This window comes from Pagrus major, chromosome 12 (genome assembly GCF_040436345.1).
Source record: "Pagrus major chromosome 12, Pma_NU_1.0".
In the NCBI taxonomy this organism is placed as follows: Eukaryota; Metazoa; Chordata; class Actinopteri; order Spariformes; family Sparidae; genus Pagrus; species Pagrus major.
Window position 1 is genome coordinate 16,059,899 of NC_133226.1, and position 21,717 is coordinate 16,081,615.

Genomic DNA, 21,717 nt, shown 5'->3' on the forward strand with positions numbered 1-21,717 from the left:
TGACACAGGATACATTAAAAAGACTCTAAGGGCCGAGTCCCTTTCATGTCAAAGGAATGACATGAGCAAACGGAGGGAGTATTTTACGGGAACGAATGAAAAAAACAAAAAAGGATGAGGGGGCACTTCAGGAATCTACTGTCTTATGTGTCCCTCTGGCCCCCCGACCGATTCAACTCCTCACTATGCTCAGCTCAATATCCTTTAATTTCTCTGGTGTTTACAATGTAATTTCTGCTGAGGACTTAACAAGATCTTTGAGCTTCAATTGGTTCTGCTGGGAGAACGTAGAAAGATCGCCTCTCACAGAATCTGTCGCTCTCCATTCTTTACTCCATCCGTGTAACAGCTTCCTCCTCGTCCTTTTACATCCTCCTCTCTTTCCAGCCGAAGTGCCGTTTCCTTGTGAATGGGCACAATAAGCTACAAAAAATAAACAGTGAGAACTAAAGAGAGAGTGACAGAGAGAGAAAGACTGTACTGTAATGCGAGTGTGTGTGTGTGTGTGTGTGTGTTCTTGCTAAGCTCCTCAGAGGTGGGTGAAGGCTGTGAAAGGCCACATTGTTGATGTCAAGGCCAGTCAGCATCAAAGGGCTGATTCAGGTTGTGAGAGGCGTCTCTCTCTCCCTCTCTTTTTCTCTCTCTCGCTCCACACACACACACACACGCGCGTGCTCACACACTTTTCCGCTCAGCCCCCCGAAGACCCCCGAAAAACATCATGGTTTACTGTTCCCCCTCACAGCCAAAGAACAATATTTGGAGTTGACGTGTAAACTCAGAGTGAGGTCAGGGGGCACGCAGTAACATGGTTCAGTGTGTGTGTGAGTGAAAAGTGAAGTGAGGTTTCCCTTATTCCCCCGACTTCCACTTGACTCAAACGCATCATTCATGAATGTTATGTTGTCTCTGGTAATGTACCGGAACAATTCAACTTTTTTTAAAATTATTTTCTGCTCACATTTACTCGGAATGGGTAACAAAGTCTGGATTAATCACTTTTCTTATTGACCACATGTAAGAGGGTTGTAAGGTGACGTGAAGACCTTCCTCGCCTCTACAATGTGGACGATTAGTTTAAGTTGTTTAATGCTGCTGGTCCGAGGATTTCTTTCTGAAGGACTCAGCGACAGTTCAAAGAATGTGACTTTATGTATGTTCTCGAGTGCCTCGTAGCTAACGTTAGTTTAGAAATGGAGTCCGCTCACAAACTGAAGACTGGCTTCCACAACACAGAAGTACTCACAAGTGGGCTTACACTTTTCAAAACAGCACTGGATGCAGTGTTTGTAATGCGAAATGCAAAGCTAACCCGGTCAAACACTGTAAAATATTGTAAAAGCTGACTAGTTTACCGGGTGTGATAGCCTGCAGCAGCCGTAGCTAACGTTAGCACGCCTGCGCCAAAGAAGTTGAACCCTACATTGACAATAAAACTTCAGCTGAGGCAACCGCAATGTCATCGACATGTAAAGGTAATTAATTAGCTAGCTGGACAAGTTGTTGAACTAACGCTGTTTTTTTTCACTGTCTTGGTTGACGCCATCTTCAGATTTTTACTAGCGTTAGCCAACACGGCGGGCTGGAGGATATATATCGGGTTTGAGAGAGGAATTTTTGTGTTGGGTAAAAGGTAGTGAATAAATAACAATGTTAAAATTGAAATGTTTTTACATATTTTTTACAACTAAAATTACATTTTTGTTGTAACAGAAAGAGTAAAGAACTGAAAAAGGCAACGTACCGTAATTCCAGGTACTGGTTGAAATGTGAACACTAACCACTACAACTCTGCACAAGCAGAAATGGTTGTTTTGGGGAATGTAAATAATATTTTTCACAAAATGCATCATCTCCTCATTCCATTCAGACCAAGCAGTAGGGAAAACCCCAGGGCTTATTGAGCTTTAATTACACCCACCAAAGTGCATTATATTGGTGACTTCTGTGTGAAAGTGTGCATGTCTGTAATGTGTGTGTGTGTAAGGCGGCATCAGCGCACGAATTAGTAAAGTTAGACACCAGGAGCTGCGCCACCGTGTCAGGATGAGATTTAACGAGCTTTAATAACAAGCTTTAATGAGCTTAATTAGGAATCCATGCGATCCCCATGGAAACGCCTCAACCCCACAGAACCCGGCTCCGGGTCTGAGGAGCTTTCAATTGGATTACTGTGGCTAATGTCACTGAGACACAACAGTGAAAACAAACAGAGTGCTAGGAGGAGAGGCAGGGTGAGGAGGGGATGAGGTGGGATGAATGGAAAAAGCAGGGGATGGATGTCAGAGAGAGAGGGAGCTTTGGCAGCGGAGGAATACCTGCTGAGGGATGATGGGAGGAGGAGGGATAACCAGCAGAACCAGTAGGATTAGTGTCGCGCGGAGATTTGGCTTGTGCACAAGAGACACAGGAGGACGAGCTCCTACCTCCACACCTTTTACACTCCAGTGATAATTGCGCTTCCAAACATAACTAAACCCCTTCTTAGGCTGTCACTTATGTTTTTAACATCAATCCCTAACTTATTTTCCTCGTTCCTCATTTTCACAGAAGAGGTGGAGTTTTACTCTTTGCATATATTTTGAATACATATAAATTGAAGGTGCAATATGTCAGAATTTTTGTTTTTAACATTCAAAAAATACCTAAATTATCAACAGAATGTGAAGAAACAACAGTGTTGGTGTTGAAGAGATATCTACTGTGGTTCACATGCTAACCAGCTAGCCCCGGGCCTGAAAACCTCTTTTTCGAAGCAGTCCCAAGCTCCTGTGCCATCGGTGTAAGCACCAAAACAGTCCCCCGGTAGTCCGGCTAGCTAACTGAGCTAAGAAGCCAACGGTAGCTTTAGTCGAGGATCTATTAGCAGGTCACAGTTAGCAGCAGCTAGCAGTTACTATGGTGAAATGCTGTCCCTATTTGATGGGTGTATGAATTCAAGGTGGCAGATTCTTACGTATTGCACCGTTAATAAAAACGTATAAGTAAATGTAAAAAAAAAAAAAAAAACTGCTTCTACTTGTATTTCCTGTTAAATTTACACCAGTGCAGATGTTTTGTATAAATGAGGAGAAATGGAGCAGTACATTTCTGCCACCCTCCATTACATTTCAGTGGTCCACCCGAATGTTAAAATATAAATCAATTGAAAATTTACAGACAACATGCTATACTTGGACAGAGGGAAATAATAGAGTCAGAAAAATGTCATAAATACCTCATTAGGAGGCAAATGCATTGAAAAAACACGAAATAAGATTCACGAAAGAAGAGTTGCTATTTTGATAATCAAATCAAATCAAAGTAGTTGTTGGACTTGCACTTCATTTTCCTTCCTGGGCCAACTTTTGTAAATTCTCTTCAGACTGGTGCAACATTTCAAGTCTAACCCAATCTCTTTCAACCTTCTACTGTCTCTCCAGGATCAGTTTTCCTCGTGCTGACCACAGCCAGGTTCTGTAAAGTGCAGTCCGACAATGACGGAGTGACCTTTCAGATAAGCATGATAAAGCTGCCCATCCCAGCTCTTCTCTCTTCCTCTCCTGTCATGTGCACACACACACACACACACACAAATGCGAGCGCACATGGAGGTGAGCGCACGCACGGACATATCTGATGACCTACTCTCTGACAAGTCCTCCCCGAGGGATTTTCACACACATGCACACAAACTACTCCTCTTCTCAGGATCATGGGGTGTCATCTGGCAGGTAGGGTATCACTGGACCCTGGGAGGTGGGAATACGGGGGGCTTGACCTCAGCGGCTATATAAAGGTCACAGAGGTCTCCTGGACAACACAGTGCATCTATACATCGTCAGCCTTGAGCTGCAGGGAGGTCATCTTTCACCATCTATCTGTTGGATTCTCCCATGCCTGTAGCAAGTCCCTTCATGGTCCTGCTATATATAGTTCCCTCGCTTCCCAGGGTTCTTTGTGATGTCCTGCTGCGGTGGAAAGAGTCTGGGGCTCATCATTATAAATCAGCCTGTTAGAAGGAATAAAATTTTAAAGAGCTGCTGCCTGGATTCAAACTGAAGTCTCCATTAGCGAGCCCAGAGCAAATGGTTGCTTGCATGGCAACTCGCAGCAAATCAACACAACAACCTCTTTAATCACCCTCCATGTCCTTTTTTGTCTACCTCTCCTCTCTGGGCCGAGTCCAGTAAAAAGTCTTGAAGGAGGAATATCATCACAGATGCGTTTACTGCATCATGTGAGCAAATTTATTGTTCATTTCATCTACACCTCCTGCATCCCCTGCCTTCATCTGCTGCGTTAGTCAAAATACTTCACAGAGATACATTTTTTTAAACTTGCATAGGTCTCTAGAGGTCAACAGAGATTAGTGGACAGAGAGGAGGAGAGTGTAAACTCATCTTATCATGCTGTGGTCTCTGGCAAGAGACAGGACTGCTGACAGTACACTGATAGCAGGCGGTGGGGATATGCGGAAGGCAGAAACACAAACAGGGCCACACAGCAGGAGTGCCTAGAAAGTCACTGATTAGAAGCCAAAGAGGCAGATACAGAGAGTCTGACAACAGAGCCTTAAAAACAAAAGATGCAGCGCAATACACCAGTCTCACAGCACCAATGCACACACACACGCACACACACATAGACATACAGACTATGATTTCATTTCATGTCAGCCTTGAGGGAGGGCTGAACTAGTCGCCTCATCATCCTCCTTCTCGATCGCTCTGTTCTTGGCCCGCTGCACGCCTCCGGGGCCAGCAAAGGCAGCGATTAACGACAACAGGGAGAGTGTGTATAAGTGTGTAAGTGTGTGTAAGGCCTGATCGTTAGAGCGGCCAACTTGTGTAATACAATTACAGAGGCTGCAGAGAAACTGCTAATGTGCACGCAGGCAGCTCTGTCATATGGATCAGGTATTGAGTTTTCTCTGCTTAATTCACTTTCCAGCGCACACATGGGTGCATTAGTTAGATTAGAGTAGCGGGAGGGGACGGGAGGTGGGGTTGGTCTACCGCCGAGCCAGGCAGATTTGTTTAGTGGTGGCTGTCAATTACAACCCTGACCCTTGCACTAAATGGCTGCGCGTCCAGTGGAAAAAAGGGAAGGAGACAAAAGCCAGATGAGATTGGTAAAGACACGGCCATTTGCTGTAGAAGATAACAAGTGGCATGTTGCGGAGTAAACAATGGTCAAAACACTGCGCGTAATGCTACACCAATAAAACAGAGTGCTGGGGCCTGAAAAGGCAATGTGACCATCAGGAAGATTAGTCGGGCAATGTTATCACTCGAATGCTGCGGTAATGAGACAATACAGGGCCAGTGGTGGAGGGGTACTTAAAAATATGAAACGAAAACAAATTATTCGATTTTGCTCTTTTGAAAAGTCTTGTGCAATTCAAGAGACTGATTGTGGATGCAATCACTCAAAAACTACTTACCCCCTTTTGCTATTTATGGATTGCATTGTGCTACATAAAATGGAAACTTTGGACCATAATTTATTTATCCTCTGCAGTGCACTGGCACAGTAAGTATTCTGATAGTACTTCCCTTTATAACATGTAGAGCTGCAACAAATAGTCTATAATTAATTAGTTGATAGAAAGAAAACTGGTTGACAGTTATTTTGATAATCAATTAAGTCATATTTTAAATTAAAATGTCCTGGTTCCTCTCACAGTTTTGTGCAAAAATGGATCTAACCGCAAGACACACAGAGGCAGGAAGGTAAAAACAGGCTTTAATGCTGATAATTAAAAAGCTCAAAATCCCAGTAACAAAATGGCAGGCAAAGGAAAAGTACCAAAGTAATACAAAAACTAAGGACAAACCAGGAAACAACAAGGAACACTGGGAACACACGACAACAGGAGACGCATGGACAAAAACAGACGAACCAACAAAGAGTGAGGGAACAGCACAAGCTTAAATACAAACTATACTATCGACAGGATGGAGTGCAGGTCGAGAGACACAGGGAACAGGGCAGCGCTAACAAGGCTGATGTGAGACAGGTGTGTGGGGGAATCAGACTCTGGAGGAGCACAGTAACAGAACACACTGGTGAGCAGGAAGTAGAAAGTGACAACCAGACACGAGAGGATAGAATCTACAAAATAAAACAAGAAATAACTCAACCAAAAACCCAAACCATGAAATGTGATGGTTTGCTGCTTTTCTTTGTCATGTATGATAGTAAATGAAGAGTCTTTGGGTTTTGGACTGTTGGTTGGACAAGAAAAAAAAATGTTCACAATTTTTTCTGGAATTGTGTCGACTAAACAGTAAATTGCTTAATCGTAAAAAGAATCAGCAGAGCAACCAATCATGAGCTGAACCATTAGTTGTAGCCATATACGTATGTAGATTATTTTATTTTTTCATAAATTCAATAAGAATAAGAAAACTATGGTCTAGTCTGATATTGTCAAAACACAAATCTCCATATGGCCTATATTTCTGTTATTTTACAGTGTCACTTATATAAAGCAAAAAGAAAGAAAAGTACACACTGTATTGCTGGAGAGTACAGGCTATTGACCTCTTCACATACAATAACATTCATCCATGCGTCCCTGCAACATCATAGCTGTTTTTCACTAAAGCTAGAGCCACTTGTCTCAAGGGAATGGGACTCAGGAAGACACAATCCTAATGCTAGTTAGAGAATCATTATAACTCTCTTCCAGAGACGATAAATAAATTAAATCTCACAGCAGCTCCTTTTCTCCAGTAGCTAAATGGGCATCGGGAGGGGGGCCGCAGTTTCCACAGTAAACACCTCCCTCCCATGTAAACACATAAAATCACAACAAGATGGCCAACACGGCTCGGCTCGTAATTGTATCACTGAAGAGAAATGAGTGAGTTTTGGGAGGGGGAGAGCATTATTTCTGTTTGAAGCTGATTGAGTTGAAATGTCTGCTTCGCTCCCAAGAGACCACCCCGACACAAAGGACAGAGACTGTCTGCACGCGACAAGGGGGCACACAGTGACAAAAAATTTTGTACGCTTTTACAAAAAGTTCCTTGTGTCGGCTATGACAGTATTTTTTCTCCATCTGACACTCAGCTTCTTCTAAGAGGGTACGAGAGGAGAGCCAAAGGGAAAGAAGAATAGAAATGAAGAGTAGAGTTGGATGTGACAGGCTGAGCAGGGAAAACCTTTAACCACTGATAGATGTTAGACAGCTACATCCCCTCATTGTGACACATCCATCAAAGCGCTGATCACTTTTGTCCTCTTACTCGTCCAGGCCCTTGTTCCGCGCCTGTGTGTGTGTGTGTGTGTCGGAGCTGCTTTGACCAATCCATTTGACTCCATGACCACCGACTTCAGACGGCAGCAGCGTGTTAACAGAGTGACCGCCGACACTCCTTGGTTTTGACACGCCCCGCCGAAATTCCTCCGACAGTCTACTGCATTCTGTCAAGTTCTTATTAAAACAAACTATGGCAAAATGGAAGCTAAAGTGTAAATATTCCCGCTTGAGTTTCTCATGCCTTTGCCCTCAAATTTAATCAACGTGGAAAACAACTGCCAACAAGAAAAATGGCAGTCAAAACCAAAACCAGGTTGCGCTGGTATCTGGTGTTCCACAGAGAAGCAACACAATAAGGTTCAGATTACGCCGCCAAATTTCCCAAGAAATCGCGGGAGGGAATATGCATATGTGAGTTGGTAATTCTCAAAGCTGCCCAATCCTTACAACACGTTGGTTTGTTCGACATTGTTGCATTTGTTTACCAGATTTTTGCCTCTTTTCCATAAACAGAAAGCCACACAAAGCAGCCGGGAATAGCTGTGGGTTAATGTGCCTCAATCCTGGATGCTCTCAAGGCTGTTCATCCTGTGGGTAAAAGCCACGCAGCTTAGGAGTGGCTATACTATCTCTGTCTCGTTCCGTTTCCTCGTCTCCCACTCTTCCTTTGGCCGGTATCATTGCTTTGGTTGGCGGGGTCTTGTGCCGGAGCAGGCTGCTAAATAAAACATTTGGCATGGAGAAACAGCGATAACAAAAAGAAAAAAAGTGGTTTGCAGAAGGCTAGTGAGACTTTGCAGACTTTGTAAAAACAGAAATACCATGATTTAGTAATGTGCTGCCGTCTAAATGCAATGGGCATAGGAATGCGTGCAGTAGAATTTAAACAAACAGCTACTGAAAGAAACTCATCGGGAGGTATGATTTACCAGCGCACTGCTCCTTCCTTTACACAGCAGAGGTTGCCCCCCCCTTTTCCATGTCTCTCCAGTGTAACCCCCTCTGCTTTTACCTGACAGATCAGCTTACCTCACGTCAGCCCAAAAAACCATGGGAACCCCTATGCACGGTGTGTCACCACTGAATTATCGGTTTCCGCTGCACATGCTCCAGCATATCTGCAGCAAGCTATTATGGTGTATCAGTTTACAGTTAGTGCGCTGACTCCAGTGCAGCTGGTGTACTGTATGGGGTCATAGTTTACAGGGGTCTGGAATTAGAGAAACAAGCCTGTCATCTCGCTAAGCTCAGTCATTTTTTCCAAACGGAGATCTCATTTCTGCTTTAGCTTGACTTGAGGGGGAGCAGTTCAACAAAACCTTCCACTGAGAAGTACTCCGCACTCGGGCTGCAACTAATGACTATTGTAATGATTGATCACATTATCATTTAGTCTATTAAAAAAAAGCTCATCATAAATTCCCAGAGCCCTAAGAGATGTCTTTAAATTGCCTCTTTTGCCCAACCAACAGCACAAAACTCAAAGACTCTTCAATAACCATCATAAATGACAAAGAGAAGCAGCGAATCCTTACATTTAAGAAGTAAGAATGATCAAATTCTAACTTTTTTGCATGAAAAATGGCTGAAATGATTCATCAGTTATCACAATGATAGGCAATTCATTTTCTCTCAATTGACAAAACAATCAATCAACTAATCGTTAGGGTTGCGCACATAGATATCAAATATAGCGATATTTGACGCCAAATGCAATTTTTTTCACAGTATTGAACAGCTGAATGAGACTACGTGTCGTCTTTGCGGTAAGACAGTTATACCGTCTATCGCGATATTTAGACAGGACAATATCGTGATATAAAATTTTGGATATCACCCAAGCCTACTAATCGTAACAGCTCTACTCCCCTCCAAACTGCATAATCCTACTAAACTCCTGATACTAAAAATAAAAATGATATCCCCATAAGAATGGAAGTAGTAATACTAACCATTAACATGTATCATTTGGTTTGAAAGGGTATTTGTGAATGCAGAGATTGTCCCTTCGTGCAGTGGTAGACCTGAGGGATGGCTCTAATCTGCGAGGTCTGATAGTAGCGTACATGCCCGTCTGTCTGTACCAATATTTTGGGTTCAATGCCTGAACAGATTTGGGTCCTGTGGACGTTGAACAGCAAACAGGAGCTGTGTTTACTGTGGGAAAAGTCGCGCGAGGACGCTCATCTGTATACAAAATAGGGCCAACTCAGACATTTGACCTGGTTTAGGAAAAACTCCTGCGAAAAACTCCTGCGTTTCTGGTCTCTCTTTCTCTTTCTGCATTTCAGAGCAATCATCACAACAACATTCATTATTCACCTTCCGCCTACTGTTTGGTTTGCTCCTTGAAAGGGGCAAATGCACAGCTGGAAGCTCTCCTCCACTGCCAATCCCTTACACATGTCGAAGACGTGCTTTTATTGTGCAATACATAATTCCTAGTGTATTAAAGCAACGCTCTTTCAGCCGACGTTGACATGCATGCATTGTGAATTTGAGGGCAGTTACACTCGACTTTATTCTATCCTTTTTATACTACAACATCATGTAGGACACGCACTAGGGACTGACACTTTGAGCTCATTAATAATTCTGACATTTACAGCAGTGAACTTTTGGAGCTGCGCAGACTGCTTTCTGTCATAATCATCTCCATAGTATTCATTAACTGAAGAATGCATACAAATCAAAGACAACACAGCCACTTATTCTCCGCCTGGAACCCCTATAATTTGGCAGATTTTAATCGTTAGCAGCGCTTTTCGGGTGCCTGACAGATTCCTGAAGAAGAAGAATACAGTACAGTTTGCCTTTTCTGGCAGGCACACAAATTGTAGCGGCTACCACAGTGTGCTTTACATGTTGGGAGTCATAAAGTAACCCTTCACCGTGGGGCTTCTGTCTGGGCCCCATTTAAATGAGACCCATTGAGCTTGCCCCAGTTAAACACTGTCTGCCATTACTTAAGTCACCGGGGACTGATCGTGGAGATATGGCACACACACACACACACACAAACACACGCTGTACAAACACAGGAAAGTGCTGACACCCAACAGCAATCTCGAGTTGCAAGCCATTACTGGACTCGCAGTAACAAAGCCCAAAATGAAGAAAAGAGGTCACGCAGTGGGGTGTTTGGGTGATGATGGTGGGGTTGGAAACTCTTTCGCTTTCAGGCCTCGCTGTGGAAACAGACTGTTTTCCAAGATGCCGCTGATGAATTCCGCAGTGTTTGCCGAGACTTGTACAGAGTAATTACACGAAAACAGACAAAAACACCCATTCATCACGGGCCTTCAACATACAAGCATGATTTCGCATCGCATCATTTTTTAAAACATCCCTGACTCTTAACACACATTTCGACTCTTCTCTCCTCTTGTCGACAGGAGTACATGGAGGGTGGAGGAGGAGGTGTGGGGGGGGATTAATCACACAGTGCATACCAATTGTGAAGCTTTAATTTAGCACCTCATTTAACTCAGTAAAAACAACAACTTTACAGGCTGGCATTCTGACACACATTTAATTCTGCCCTCTGGTAATGGTCTGCTCTGTTTAAAAGTCTGTTTGGCAGCTCTGTAGATAACAGATGGAAGAAAAATGAGGGGAATTATGAGAAAGATTGATTTCCTGGGGATGAATGGTCTGGTATTCACACAGATTTATCTGAAACAGACTTTCTCGGACTCTGTTATTATTGAATAAACACACACGTGCACGCAGGCGCACGCACACACACTCCTGCCACCATATGCAGACAAACAAGAACATGTGCACACAAAGAAACACACAGACGTACACAACGCTCTGCTCACACAGAGAGCTAAGAAAACAGAAGCCCACTGAATTATGCGCGTCAGAAGGAAAATATTGTATAGGGTGATAAGAGGTGAAAGAGTGCAGACTGTTAAGGACACCAATATGAATTTTCCTTTCAAAATTCACCTCCCATTCTGCAGACCGACTGAATAAATCTATAGGTGGAAATAAGTATTTCTCACAAAGTAAGCACAAAAGTCGCAAAATCCAACTTTTCTCACTCCTTTTCCCTAAAGTCTTGTAAAAATGTATTCCTTTAAAAGAACAAGAACAAGCATTGTCCTTTCAGGCGTCCCAAGCCCATCTCTGAGGAACCGTAATGTAAACCAGAGGCTGTAACTTCTCTTGTGGCATCTCAAAGCAGACACAGGAATGGAGCAAAAAAAAGGCAATGAAGGAGTGGAGGGGGTCGGGGGGTGGGGGGGTGGGGGGGCGGATAAAGTCCCTCATTTGAGGCCCATAAAAAACAAGGAGGCACAAACATTTATCTGTGGCAAGGCTTTCATCGGATGCTTTAAGAGCACAGAAATAACAGAGAGCAAGATGCTGATAAAGTGGAGACAGGAAATGGGGAGCGTGGGTCTCCTGCTCTCATGTTTCAGTGGTCCCATACGTGCTCCCCCCTCCTCCCTACCTCCCTCACTCACTCACTCCCTCCTTCCTCACCCCCTCTCTCTGTTCTGCTGACATACATAGACCACAACCCTCCCCAACCAGACATTAGTGCAGCGCCTGGAAACCACCACCCTTCTCCATGATGCAGAGATGTGACAGATCGACAACAAAACGAAACGCAAACGTTTCAGTCCGCAGGTACATAAAACGACTATATGGACGTATCCACTTGACAAAATATACTCTACGGCTTGGCAAATGACTTATTACAGATAAATACTGTTCCTATTCTTCAGCAGGGCTTTTATATATTTGCTTTAGTCCCATTCCACTCGTGAGGCTCCCGCTTCGAGCACAAGACAGGGCAAAGCCAGGATTAAGGGTTTAGCTTTGTCAATCAGAGTCAGAACAGAGGGAAAGATAGCAGCTGTATTTTCATTCTGGAGAGCGGGGCTGGATTTCCACAGAGACATGAAAATTCAGGTGATTGCCAAAGCCTCCATGTTGTGTGTGTGACTCAGGTGTTATGAGTCACCATTGATATCATCTCACTCATTACCGCCTCAGTGGTATGTTGGCTGTTCTCATCAGAGCTGAACATATAGCCTGGTTTTAACATCAAAGGTGCCCCGACAGCGACCGAGCAGCGGATTCAAAGAGCACCTTGAGATGATGATGCTGCATTCGAATGATCCCATCAGCAGCGATGTCTTCATTTCAAGGAATTGTTTGTTTTATGTGGATTTTTTTTTCTACTTAACCACAAAATGTTGATGTTGCTTTCATGCCTGTGCAGTTTGAAAGTATGTGACTCGTGTGCAGTATAATATGTAGGTAGGAAGGTGAGATTAGCTTAGTTTCCCTCAATTAGTGGACGTCTACAGGATCAGCAGGCGCTCTGATTGAATCGCTTCCTTTCATTGTTTTCACAATTACACACAAAATTCTGACTAATATTATTCTGGAAGTACTAAATCCGCCGACCAGTCCCTCTAAAGCTCACTAATTGAGCGTAGTTTGTTACTTTTGGACAGAGCCGGGCTAACTGTTCCCCCCCTTTTCCAGTCTTCGTGCTAAGCTAACCGCCACTTTGACTTTAGCACACAGAACTGAGACTGTTATCAACATTCTCATCTGACTCTCAGGAAGAAGGCAAATAGGCTCAACATGTTGTAGTGCCATTTATTCATCTAGATTGTTTGGGTGTGATTTGCCAAATTTTGGAAATGTCGGCCACAGACATGTCTGCCTTCTTTTTTGGGGGAATTTAAAGGTATATTTCCCCAACTTTAAGCTGTGCTGCTTCTTGGCCCCATAGACATGCAACAACTGAGCTAAGCCTGGATTATCTCGCACCTGCATGCAGGGCATGTTTGGCCTAAATTTTCGTCCTACCGTCGGAGCTTCTCTCATCTTGCCGTGCCATGTTAGGACTGTGCTCACTATGTAGAAGTAGTGGTATCCAAGGCTGTTCCATGCTCCATGCTGGGCCGGGAAACCAAGACTGCAGGGAACACCGTTAAAGGACATTGGGGAAATAACAGCATTCCCACTGACTTGGCCTTTTACTGCTCATCAGCACTTTGCTTTTTATAGTATCCGTGTGCATACATAAGAGTAGCAGCATTCCTCTCCCAAATCCCCCCTAACGCCGTCTATTTTGTGCCCTAATCCTCTTTCCTTGGTAGAATAGCATGTATGGCAACAGTACAGGACGTTTAGTTTTTGCTGTGTCCACAGATGATTACATCAGCGAAATTAAGTGCTGATGATCATCACACAACTACAGATGGGTGACAAATTTATAGAAACACACTTCAGAAACAGCAACTCTGATGGAGGGACAAAACTGAGAGATATTTCCTCATTTGGTCTTTGGATGATGGTGGTGGAGGGTGCTGTCCAACACATCACTGTAAAAATTCCTGGAAGTGTTAAGCAGGATGAGATTTGTTGACCGTGAAGGCCATAGTATATGATGTACACTACTTTCGCTATCAAATTATCAGATGACCCCCGGTGTCCTGTATGAATGCATCTTCCTCTCTAATGTATTACTACTTCATTCAGGTTTTTTTTCTTTTATACCTGTTCGTACATAACATATGGGTTCTGTTACTAAATTATCAAGGTGAATAAATGCAAAACAGAAAAAATTTGATAACTTTCAAAATTAAAGTTCCCTCCACCTACTGCCTTTTAGTTAGTCCCATTTACCTGCGTTTATAATGACATGTCCTTGACTGATATCCTGTTGGGAGAACACAAAAATGCAGAAGGACATTAGCGGTTGAGCACTGGGGGGGAGGCCATGATGCCAAATTAAAGGGCAGGAGTGGAGTGTGTACTTATACTCACTCATGATGTGCTCTGTCAGCCCTGCTGCATGAGAAGGGCCACTTAACTCTCGTAATCACTTCTCTCTCCCCCTTTGGCTCTGTCCTCCTCTCTGCCCCCCTCCCCAACTCCCTCAGCCCCCTGGTTTTCTGACTGTCGGCTCTGATCTCTAATCATAAATGAACTGTAGATCAAGAGCAGGGACAGTGGTCCACACCCCCTTCCCCCTTGGATGAGATCCTGTAATCACAGGGCTCTTGGCTAGTAAAGAGGCCAACAAGCCTTTGAATGAAAAATGACTGTACCTCTAATGCATCAGCCATCTCAACTTTGAAGGGCCATTTTCTGGCAGAGGGGGCTATCACAGGTGGGAAATCAGGTCACCACCGCTGCCATCATCATCTTTACAATCATTATGCCTCATCTCATCCAGTCGCGTAATTGAAAGCGGGGCCTTTTATACAATTATTTTCATTTCCTGTCCAAAGCCTAAAAAGCAAAACTTGCCACAATATGTCACAGTAATTTATGCCCTGTGGTGCACTTTGACTCACCCTACTCTGACAAAAAAACTCTCAGCAAACACACACACTATCTAGGTGGTGCAGTATACATTGTGTCGAGACACAGGTCAGCCATTCTGGCACAGGCCTGCCTGTCAAGTGCTGCTACTTGTGCCGAGCTCTGCTAATGGACTGCTAATAGAAGTGAATGTTGCACTGTGAAGCTCCCCTGTAGTTGAGAGTGTCACACAGGGTGATTAATGACACACTCTCTTCTCCTCCCCTGTCCGTCCCTGTCCTCGCTCCATATCTCGCTTTCACCCTTCTCTCTCCGTGTCTGTCTCTCCACTTCCACCCTCCAGCTCTCTCTCTTCTCCACTCCACACAAACTAATTTTTCTGTCCCGTTTGCCTCTTTTGTGTCCTTGCGATCACCCTCTTCTCACTCTTAACCACCGCAACTCTTTTCCTGACTCTCTGGAAGGAGGGGAGATGACAGAGGTGACAGGGATCTGGACTCATTCACACACAAAGTCAAGTTTATTTTACGAAAATCTAGTTACAAATTGCTTCACAATATGAGAGCAACAAATAAAAATGTCAAGGAAACCTCACAATGGAAACATGATTGGGAAAAGAAAAGGAGGAAAAAAAGCTAGGTTTACTTTACTGGAAGAGGCATCCTTCCATTATGCTGGTCAGAGAGCATAAATATGCAGAATAAACACTCAAATTGCTTGGCAGCAAGGCTCCTAAACATCAGCAGCATTGTTGATACTGAGGTTACGTTCTCTGCGTTTTTCCCAGGACTTTGGCTGGTTTTAACAACCTGAGGAAGAGTTCACGTCATGTTACTTTGCACAAATTAAACATTGTGGTTTTTAAAGGCTGATTAGACTAATCATGTTTAAATTTGACTGGTTTGAGGCTAAATGTATTAAATTAGACTCAGATATAATTTGGAATTTAGAATTTCTCCACCAGAATTATATCCTGACAGTGTGGGGAAAGCTCTGAAACAGCATTTAGACCGTTATGAAGGGAGATAAATTAGTTAAAGGATTTAATGAAGTAGTCAGAACATTTTAAAGGCTTTTTTGGTGGCTGGTCAAACATTTCTGGTGCAGGGGGATGCACTAGAGTGGAATTAGGGTAGGGCAATATGGCCTTAAAATAATACTGTGATATTTTTTTAGGCATATATCACTTTATTTTGAAATCTGGAAGGGAATGGGCAACGAAATCAAATATCACAACATTTTTTTATGTTATTGTAATGACCAGGCGATTAAATTCAGGTATTGCAATAAGCAGCAACAGTCTGGTAAATTCAGTAAAAGTACATCATTTTACTGTGATGCAGTCTTAAAAGGCTCATTATGCGGCCCTTTACCTACGAAAATAGATACTTCCATCTCAAACGATGCAACCGTAAAAGCCCACATGCTTCCATGCATCCTTTATGTTGGCAGAGATCTGAAGCAACACATCCACAAGAAGGCAGCTCAGAGTCAAGAGTTACTGATTGTTACAGACATGGCAAGAAATATAGACTCATATAATGATAACAATACCAAATCAATATATCGCCCTGTAATCTTGGCTACAATGGCGGTCACAGTACTCGCCTGCATCCGCACAGCAAAAGATGTCATCCACCAGATGACTGAAGAACTGTCCCAAAGCCCCAAAATAACTCCATGTATATTTTCTGCCTTCACAACAATAGTATATCACATCAAGTAGAGCAGAGGAGCAAAACTCAGCAGCCACTTTTCACAGTAATTATCACTCGCTACCACGCTCCGTCTGTGGCTCAGCTAGCAACCAGCATGCACCTCTGACCCCTCTCAGCACTGTCAGACCATACTGTACACACTGTTTACTTTGCCCTCTTCCTTCACCTGCGCCTAGGGGAGTGTGTTACTGAATCTTAATTTCCTTCAATTACATGAAATTGCTTCACTGTAACTGTGTCATTCTGCCTGCTCAGGGGCGCTGGCAAAAGGCTCTGATAGGAGGTAATGTGTAAGCACTGCTCTATGCGCACAATGTGCTCATTGTGCATACAGGCCCTGTTTATAGAATGACCGCGATGGTTGTAATGTTAGTGCCCCCCAAGGAGCCAGTTGTCAGGCCACAGGGAAGCTTGTTACAACAATAACGATAGAAATAACATTCTCTTTTACCTACATTCTTAAAGCGGCGCTCAGATCCGTGTCTCAGCAGAAAAAAAATCAACCTCTAGCTGTGAGTCACAATAATTTAGAAACTATATATAACAAAGATCTTTTAACTTTGCACTCAAAAAACAACCTCAGAGGACACATCATCAGAAAGTGGAGAAACGGCAGAGACGGGAACATGAACTGAGAGTGAAAGAGGAAGAGAGAGACATAGGAGCAGCTTTGTGGAAAAACTGAACTAATCCCAGGAAGGCCGGCACCCTGGGCTGGACTTCATGTCCGATCTGTCCACTGCCTGACACACAGGCACAGTATATAAATGTCAGTCTGAAGCTATATTATACTTTTGTCAAGAAAATAAGAAAGAAATTAACAAAGAAAACACTTTAAAATCAAATATTTAGCATGCAAAGCTTTTGAATGTTTTTTTTAAATACTGAAGAGAAGCTCTGAGGTGTAAAATCCTCCTTAAACCCGTCTCCCCTTCTGTACAACTACTTTCAATCAGACTTTAATCATGATTTCATTTACTTGTTTATGTTTGTAAGATCCTTTTATGTAGCGTCCTTTCTACTTCCAAGCAGCGTTCTGAGGACCTTATTACACTCTGAGGACATCTTCTTAATTCAGTTATGGAGATATATCAAATAAATGTTGAAATATATTTCCGAGTTTGTATTGTTATCTCATTAATAATGTAAATGTTACCTTTCTGAGTTTGAAATTCTTTATGAAACTCCATAGTGCTCCATCAATATTTGGAATCAATAAAGAAAGAGTAGAACCTCTTTTGCTGGTCAGCCTGCGTATTTCAGATCCACACATTAGGATTAAAGACAGATTTTACCTACACTCCCCCCCTTTTTTTTTATATTATCAAGAGGAAGTTCTCCATATATTCCCATAACAACTTGACATCCTCCATCAACTTTTTAAACAACATGCGCGCAGATACAGACACTGCACATGCCGTACAGCTCCGCCGCTGTGCCACGAAATACCACAAGTACATCTGTTCTTGCACCAAGGGTTTCCAATCAAGCTACTGTCACAGAGCTCTCGGCTACCTTTCTGGCAGCTCCCAGCTTATATCTGTCTCAACCTGTCTCCTTTGTCAAGAGTTCAGCAGGTTAATGAGCACTCTCATTTCCCAGCACTCACTTGTGCCTGCAGATGGGATGAGAGCAGATCCTCTCAAAAGGCAAAGGCAGGAAGTAAAAATAAACTGCAACAGCCACATGAAATGTAAGTACACAACGAGCGAAAATATGTTCTAATGACTCCAAAACAAAATAAGCAGGAGAGGGGCTGGCGTTGCGAGGGTAAGTGAGCCACTTTGATCACCAGTAGCTTTGCACTGAAGAAGTGACTCTCCAGCGATTTGGAAATGTGTAGAGCTCATCAGTGCCCCAAAAATAGCAGGGCCCATTAATTAGTCTCAAACAATGTTCTCCTGGTGTATCGACTTCTTAATGGACAGAGAAGGACCTTGTTCGTGTTCCCATCTCGGCAATGACACACGGCTCTCTGGGGTTTTGGAATGGGTATTATGTCATCTCACCCTGCCCTTCAGAAACCGGACCTGTGCTGTTTTTCATTCTTCCTCTCCCTCTTTTGCTCATTAACTATGTAGGAGAGAGATGAAGGTCTGGAACAGCTAGATAAGGTTGCTCGCAGACCCTCATCCCTGTCTAGGATATGTGCTCGGACCTCAAAATTAAGCTTGTGCCGCTCTTGCATGACGAGGAAAGCCTTAAAATTTCGAGAGAAAAAAAAAATATGTTTGGTTAAATTTGTGGCAAAGCCGAAATCTGCTCGTTCCCCCTCATCTCATCAGTCATAGTTCATTCCAGAAAGAGCAGGCAGACCACCTACCTTAATTCCAGAGGCATACACACACACACTTCATGGCTTCTGACATGCATGCACAAACACATACTGAACATTCACCCCTCACACAGATGGGTTCCTCCGAGCTCCCTTTGTTTGACAGACAATCCCACTCAGGAGAGAGCAGATTAAGTAAATAGCTTCAGGTGTTGTGGCATTATCTCAATGCTCCCCTTAACTGACAGACACTACGGTTTACAGAAAAACATCTTTCAGCAGCTGTTGAGTGGGAAAAAAAAAAGAAAAAGAAAAAGGCTGAAGGCGCACTGAAGGTTAAAAATACTGGAAGCTCACTGATTGAAGTTAAATACGGCGAGAAATTAAAAGTGATTATGTGCGAGGTGTTCTGCTGGAAATGAGAATTACCTCCCAAACTTCACCAACATGCAGATTAATAAAGGCGGCCTCGTAAAGAACAAAGGTCAGGACTGTTTAACAGGTTTAATAGCTGCACTGGATTCATCAGTCACCATCAGATGGGGTGCTTGTTTCAAAGAGTGGATATCTTACTTTTGAATGAAACTCGTCACATGAACAGACATTTTTTAATGTATATTTTTCTTAAAATTCTCCGCCTCTCATCTCTCAAGGTTTTTACATTGTGAGGATGTCAAGATCAAACTGGGCACGAGTGAGAATTTAGGAAAGAATAAATACTGGTTTACATTTAATATTTTACCTCCTGTGACCCAGAACTGGTTTGTGAAGGTGCAATCCCATTTTTATTTAAGTAAATCTTTTCGTGCATGATAATCATTAAGGATCAATCTGTGGAGATGTGAAACAGAAACTTAAATATGGGCTTGATTTCATTTTTGGTGGTCTCTCAGAAGCTCTGTTGGAGCACAACCGCACTTTCTGGTTTCTTTTCTTGGAGAAACAGATGTGATAGTGGATCTGTTTCTGTGTCTGTGGTCTACACAACAGAAACAAGCAATATTCTCTCTGTTGAATGAAACTGTAGTGATTGTGTCACCCTTTTTTCCCAGAGAAGCTCTGGTGGTTTGTTTATTCTCATTTTAATTGGGAGCTTATGACTGCAGGCCTACATCCTTTGACACAGACCAAAAGCTGAATTCGTGTTTTAACCTCTTAAATATGCGTAAACTGTATTTTTTCCACTAAAAGTGTGAGTGAACGAAATTCAGGCGCTTCCTCCTGTCCACCACAACCCTGCTCCCGAACTTTCCCGAACTTTTAAAGCAAAGCTCACAGGTCAAGAATGCAGTTTTCTGAACTTTACCTTGAGCCACTCCGATATCCACCAGCAGCAGAAAAAGCAAAAGCCAGGACACGGGCATCATCTCTGGAAACGATCTTCTCGGAAATCTTCCTCCGTCTCCGTCAGTTTGTGCGCCGTACCCCATGATGAGGAGTCAAACTCCGCTCTGAGGCAAGTCCGAGTCTCTGAGAAATTGCGCTCAAACACGCACTGATGTTGTTGCGCGCTGCAGGCGAAATTTCAACCCCCTCGAAAACCCCCGAGCGCAAAAGGAGACGGCTGGGCAGAGAATATATCCAGCGGCGCTGCGCTTTTCGCAGTCATACAAAACAAGTGTGACAGTTTATGGAACAAGAGGCGGCTGCATCGCCCTCCGTCAGCAAGGATGTTGCATTAAAATCTGTCTCCGCTCGCTTCTCCTCTGAAAGCTTCACTTGCTCTCTCTACAGATGTGCATCGATGTCTCCTTGATGGCAAATTCATGCTCCGATTAGTCCCCGCACCAAAAACACCAAAGTCCTCTCCTCCTCTCCGGTGAGTCCCTCTGCTCTCTGTCGCACCTCTCACGCGTGCAGGCGGAGTGTGTGTGTGAAGCCGTGTGTGCGTGCGCCGCGCCTCGCGCTCCACTGCCGGGACTGAACCGGGGGAAGGAGCCGTCTCTGCGGGCTACCTGCTCCTTCAGCCAATCCAAGTGCTCCTGCAAGTGGCGGCGCTGCATCAAAACCTGGCCCGGACAGCGGCGAGGAATGGATGGCGTCTATCACACACATGATTAATGGAAGCGTTGGGGTTCACTGAACATGACAGCCATGGAGGTCTGTGATGCCTGCAGCTGCAAAGTAGCTGAAAAGACCTGTGAGGCTTATTAATAATGATAATTTCACATTTTATTTCATTTGGTGTCTCTATTCTGCATGAATGGAAAAAAAATCTGAAACTATATGAGCACAGACTAAAAGAAAATAATAATAAATTCATAAAAATAAAATCATGTTTTAAGTAATAGTATTTATTGCAGGGTTATTTTCTTGTTAGTGCTGGAGGAAGTACTCAGATCCTAGAGTACTAATATCACAATGTAAAAATGTGATCATTATATATGACATTACTACATTCTGAATCATTATGCATCACTTTTGTTCAGTTTGATAAGATCATCTCATGGATGAAGCTGATTGATTTAAGAGAGTTTTAACTGCTTTTAAGTGTTGGATACAGTTGTGTTTCCACCGCAGGGACCAGAGGAACTTTTGTGAGGAGCTCAGTGCATTTTAGACCTGGGTATAAATTAAGTTCCTGGAACTTTGGGGGTGGGGCTTGCTGTGCTGAACATTTCTGATTGGTCACTTACGTGAAGCGTTTTAATTTGGGCACAATTTTTAAAAAATCTCCAACCGCAAACCAGTTTGTTTTTGTCCATTGCGCTTTGAAACATCTACATGAGCTGCGTAACACATTTTTAGTCCCAGGAACAACTTTTCAAGCAACTAAAAAGTTCCTTCAGTCTGATCCTCGAAGGCTCCAGAAGCCCATCTAAATGTAAAAAAAAAAAAAAGAGTAAAATTATGGGGTTTTTTTTATACATCATCTGACTAATTTGCCTCATTTTCAAGGATCTTTAGACAGAGGTGGAAACACTGAGAACAACATGCTGAGCAGGGTTTTAAAATATGGGGGTGACTGGGGGGGTTTGACCTCCCCAAAAGAGGTAAAACCACAGGTTGTGTGGGTCGAAACATTTATATATCCTTCTTACTTGTAATCTTAAATATTATAATCTTTATTTCCCATATTCATGCCTGGAGGAATCTTCTAATACAATTTCAGACACCCCTAAACACGACAATGCCATTTCTTAACCTTGATGTTATTTGAATGTCTTGTCTGC

General features: G+C 43.2%; 1 protein-coding gene across 2 annotated transcripts in view; it reads right to left on the minus strand.

Moving 5' to 3' along the window:
• unc5cb (unc-5 netrin receptor Cb) overlaps nt 1-20,420 on the minus strand; it is a 123,587-nt gene extending 103,167 nt beyond the window's left edge. The window contains exon 1 of one of the 2 annotated variants that reach the window (XM_073477897.1): nt 19,851-20,420. In XM_073477897.1, the coding sequence (XP_073333998.1) occupies nt 19,851-19,974 (124 nt within the window). In that variant the 5' untranslated portion in view covers nt 19,975-20,420. The remainder of the gene's footprint in view (nt 1-19,850) is intronic. The other variant, XM_073477896.1, reaches the window with a different exon arrangement.
• Between the last annotated feature and the right edge of the window lie 1,297 nt (nt 20,421-21,717).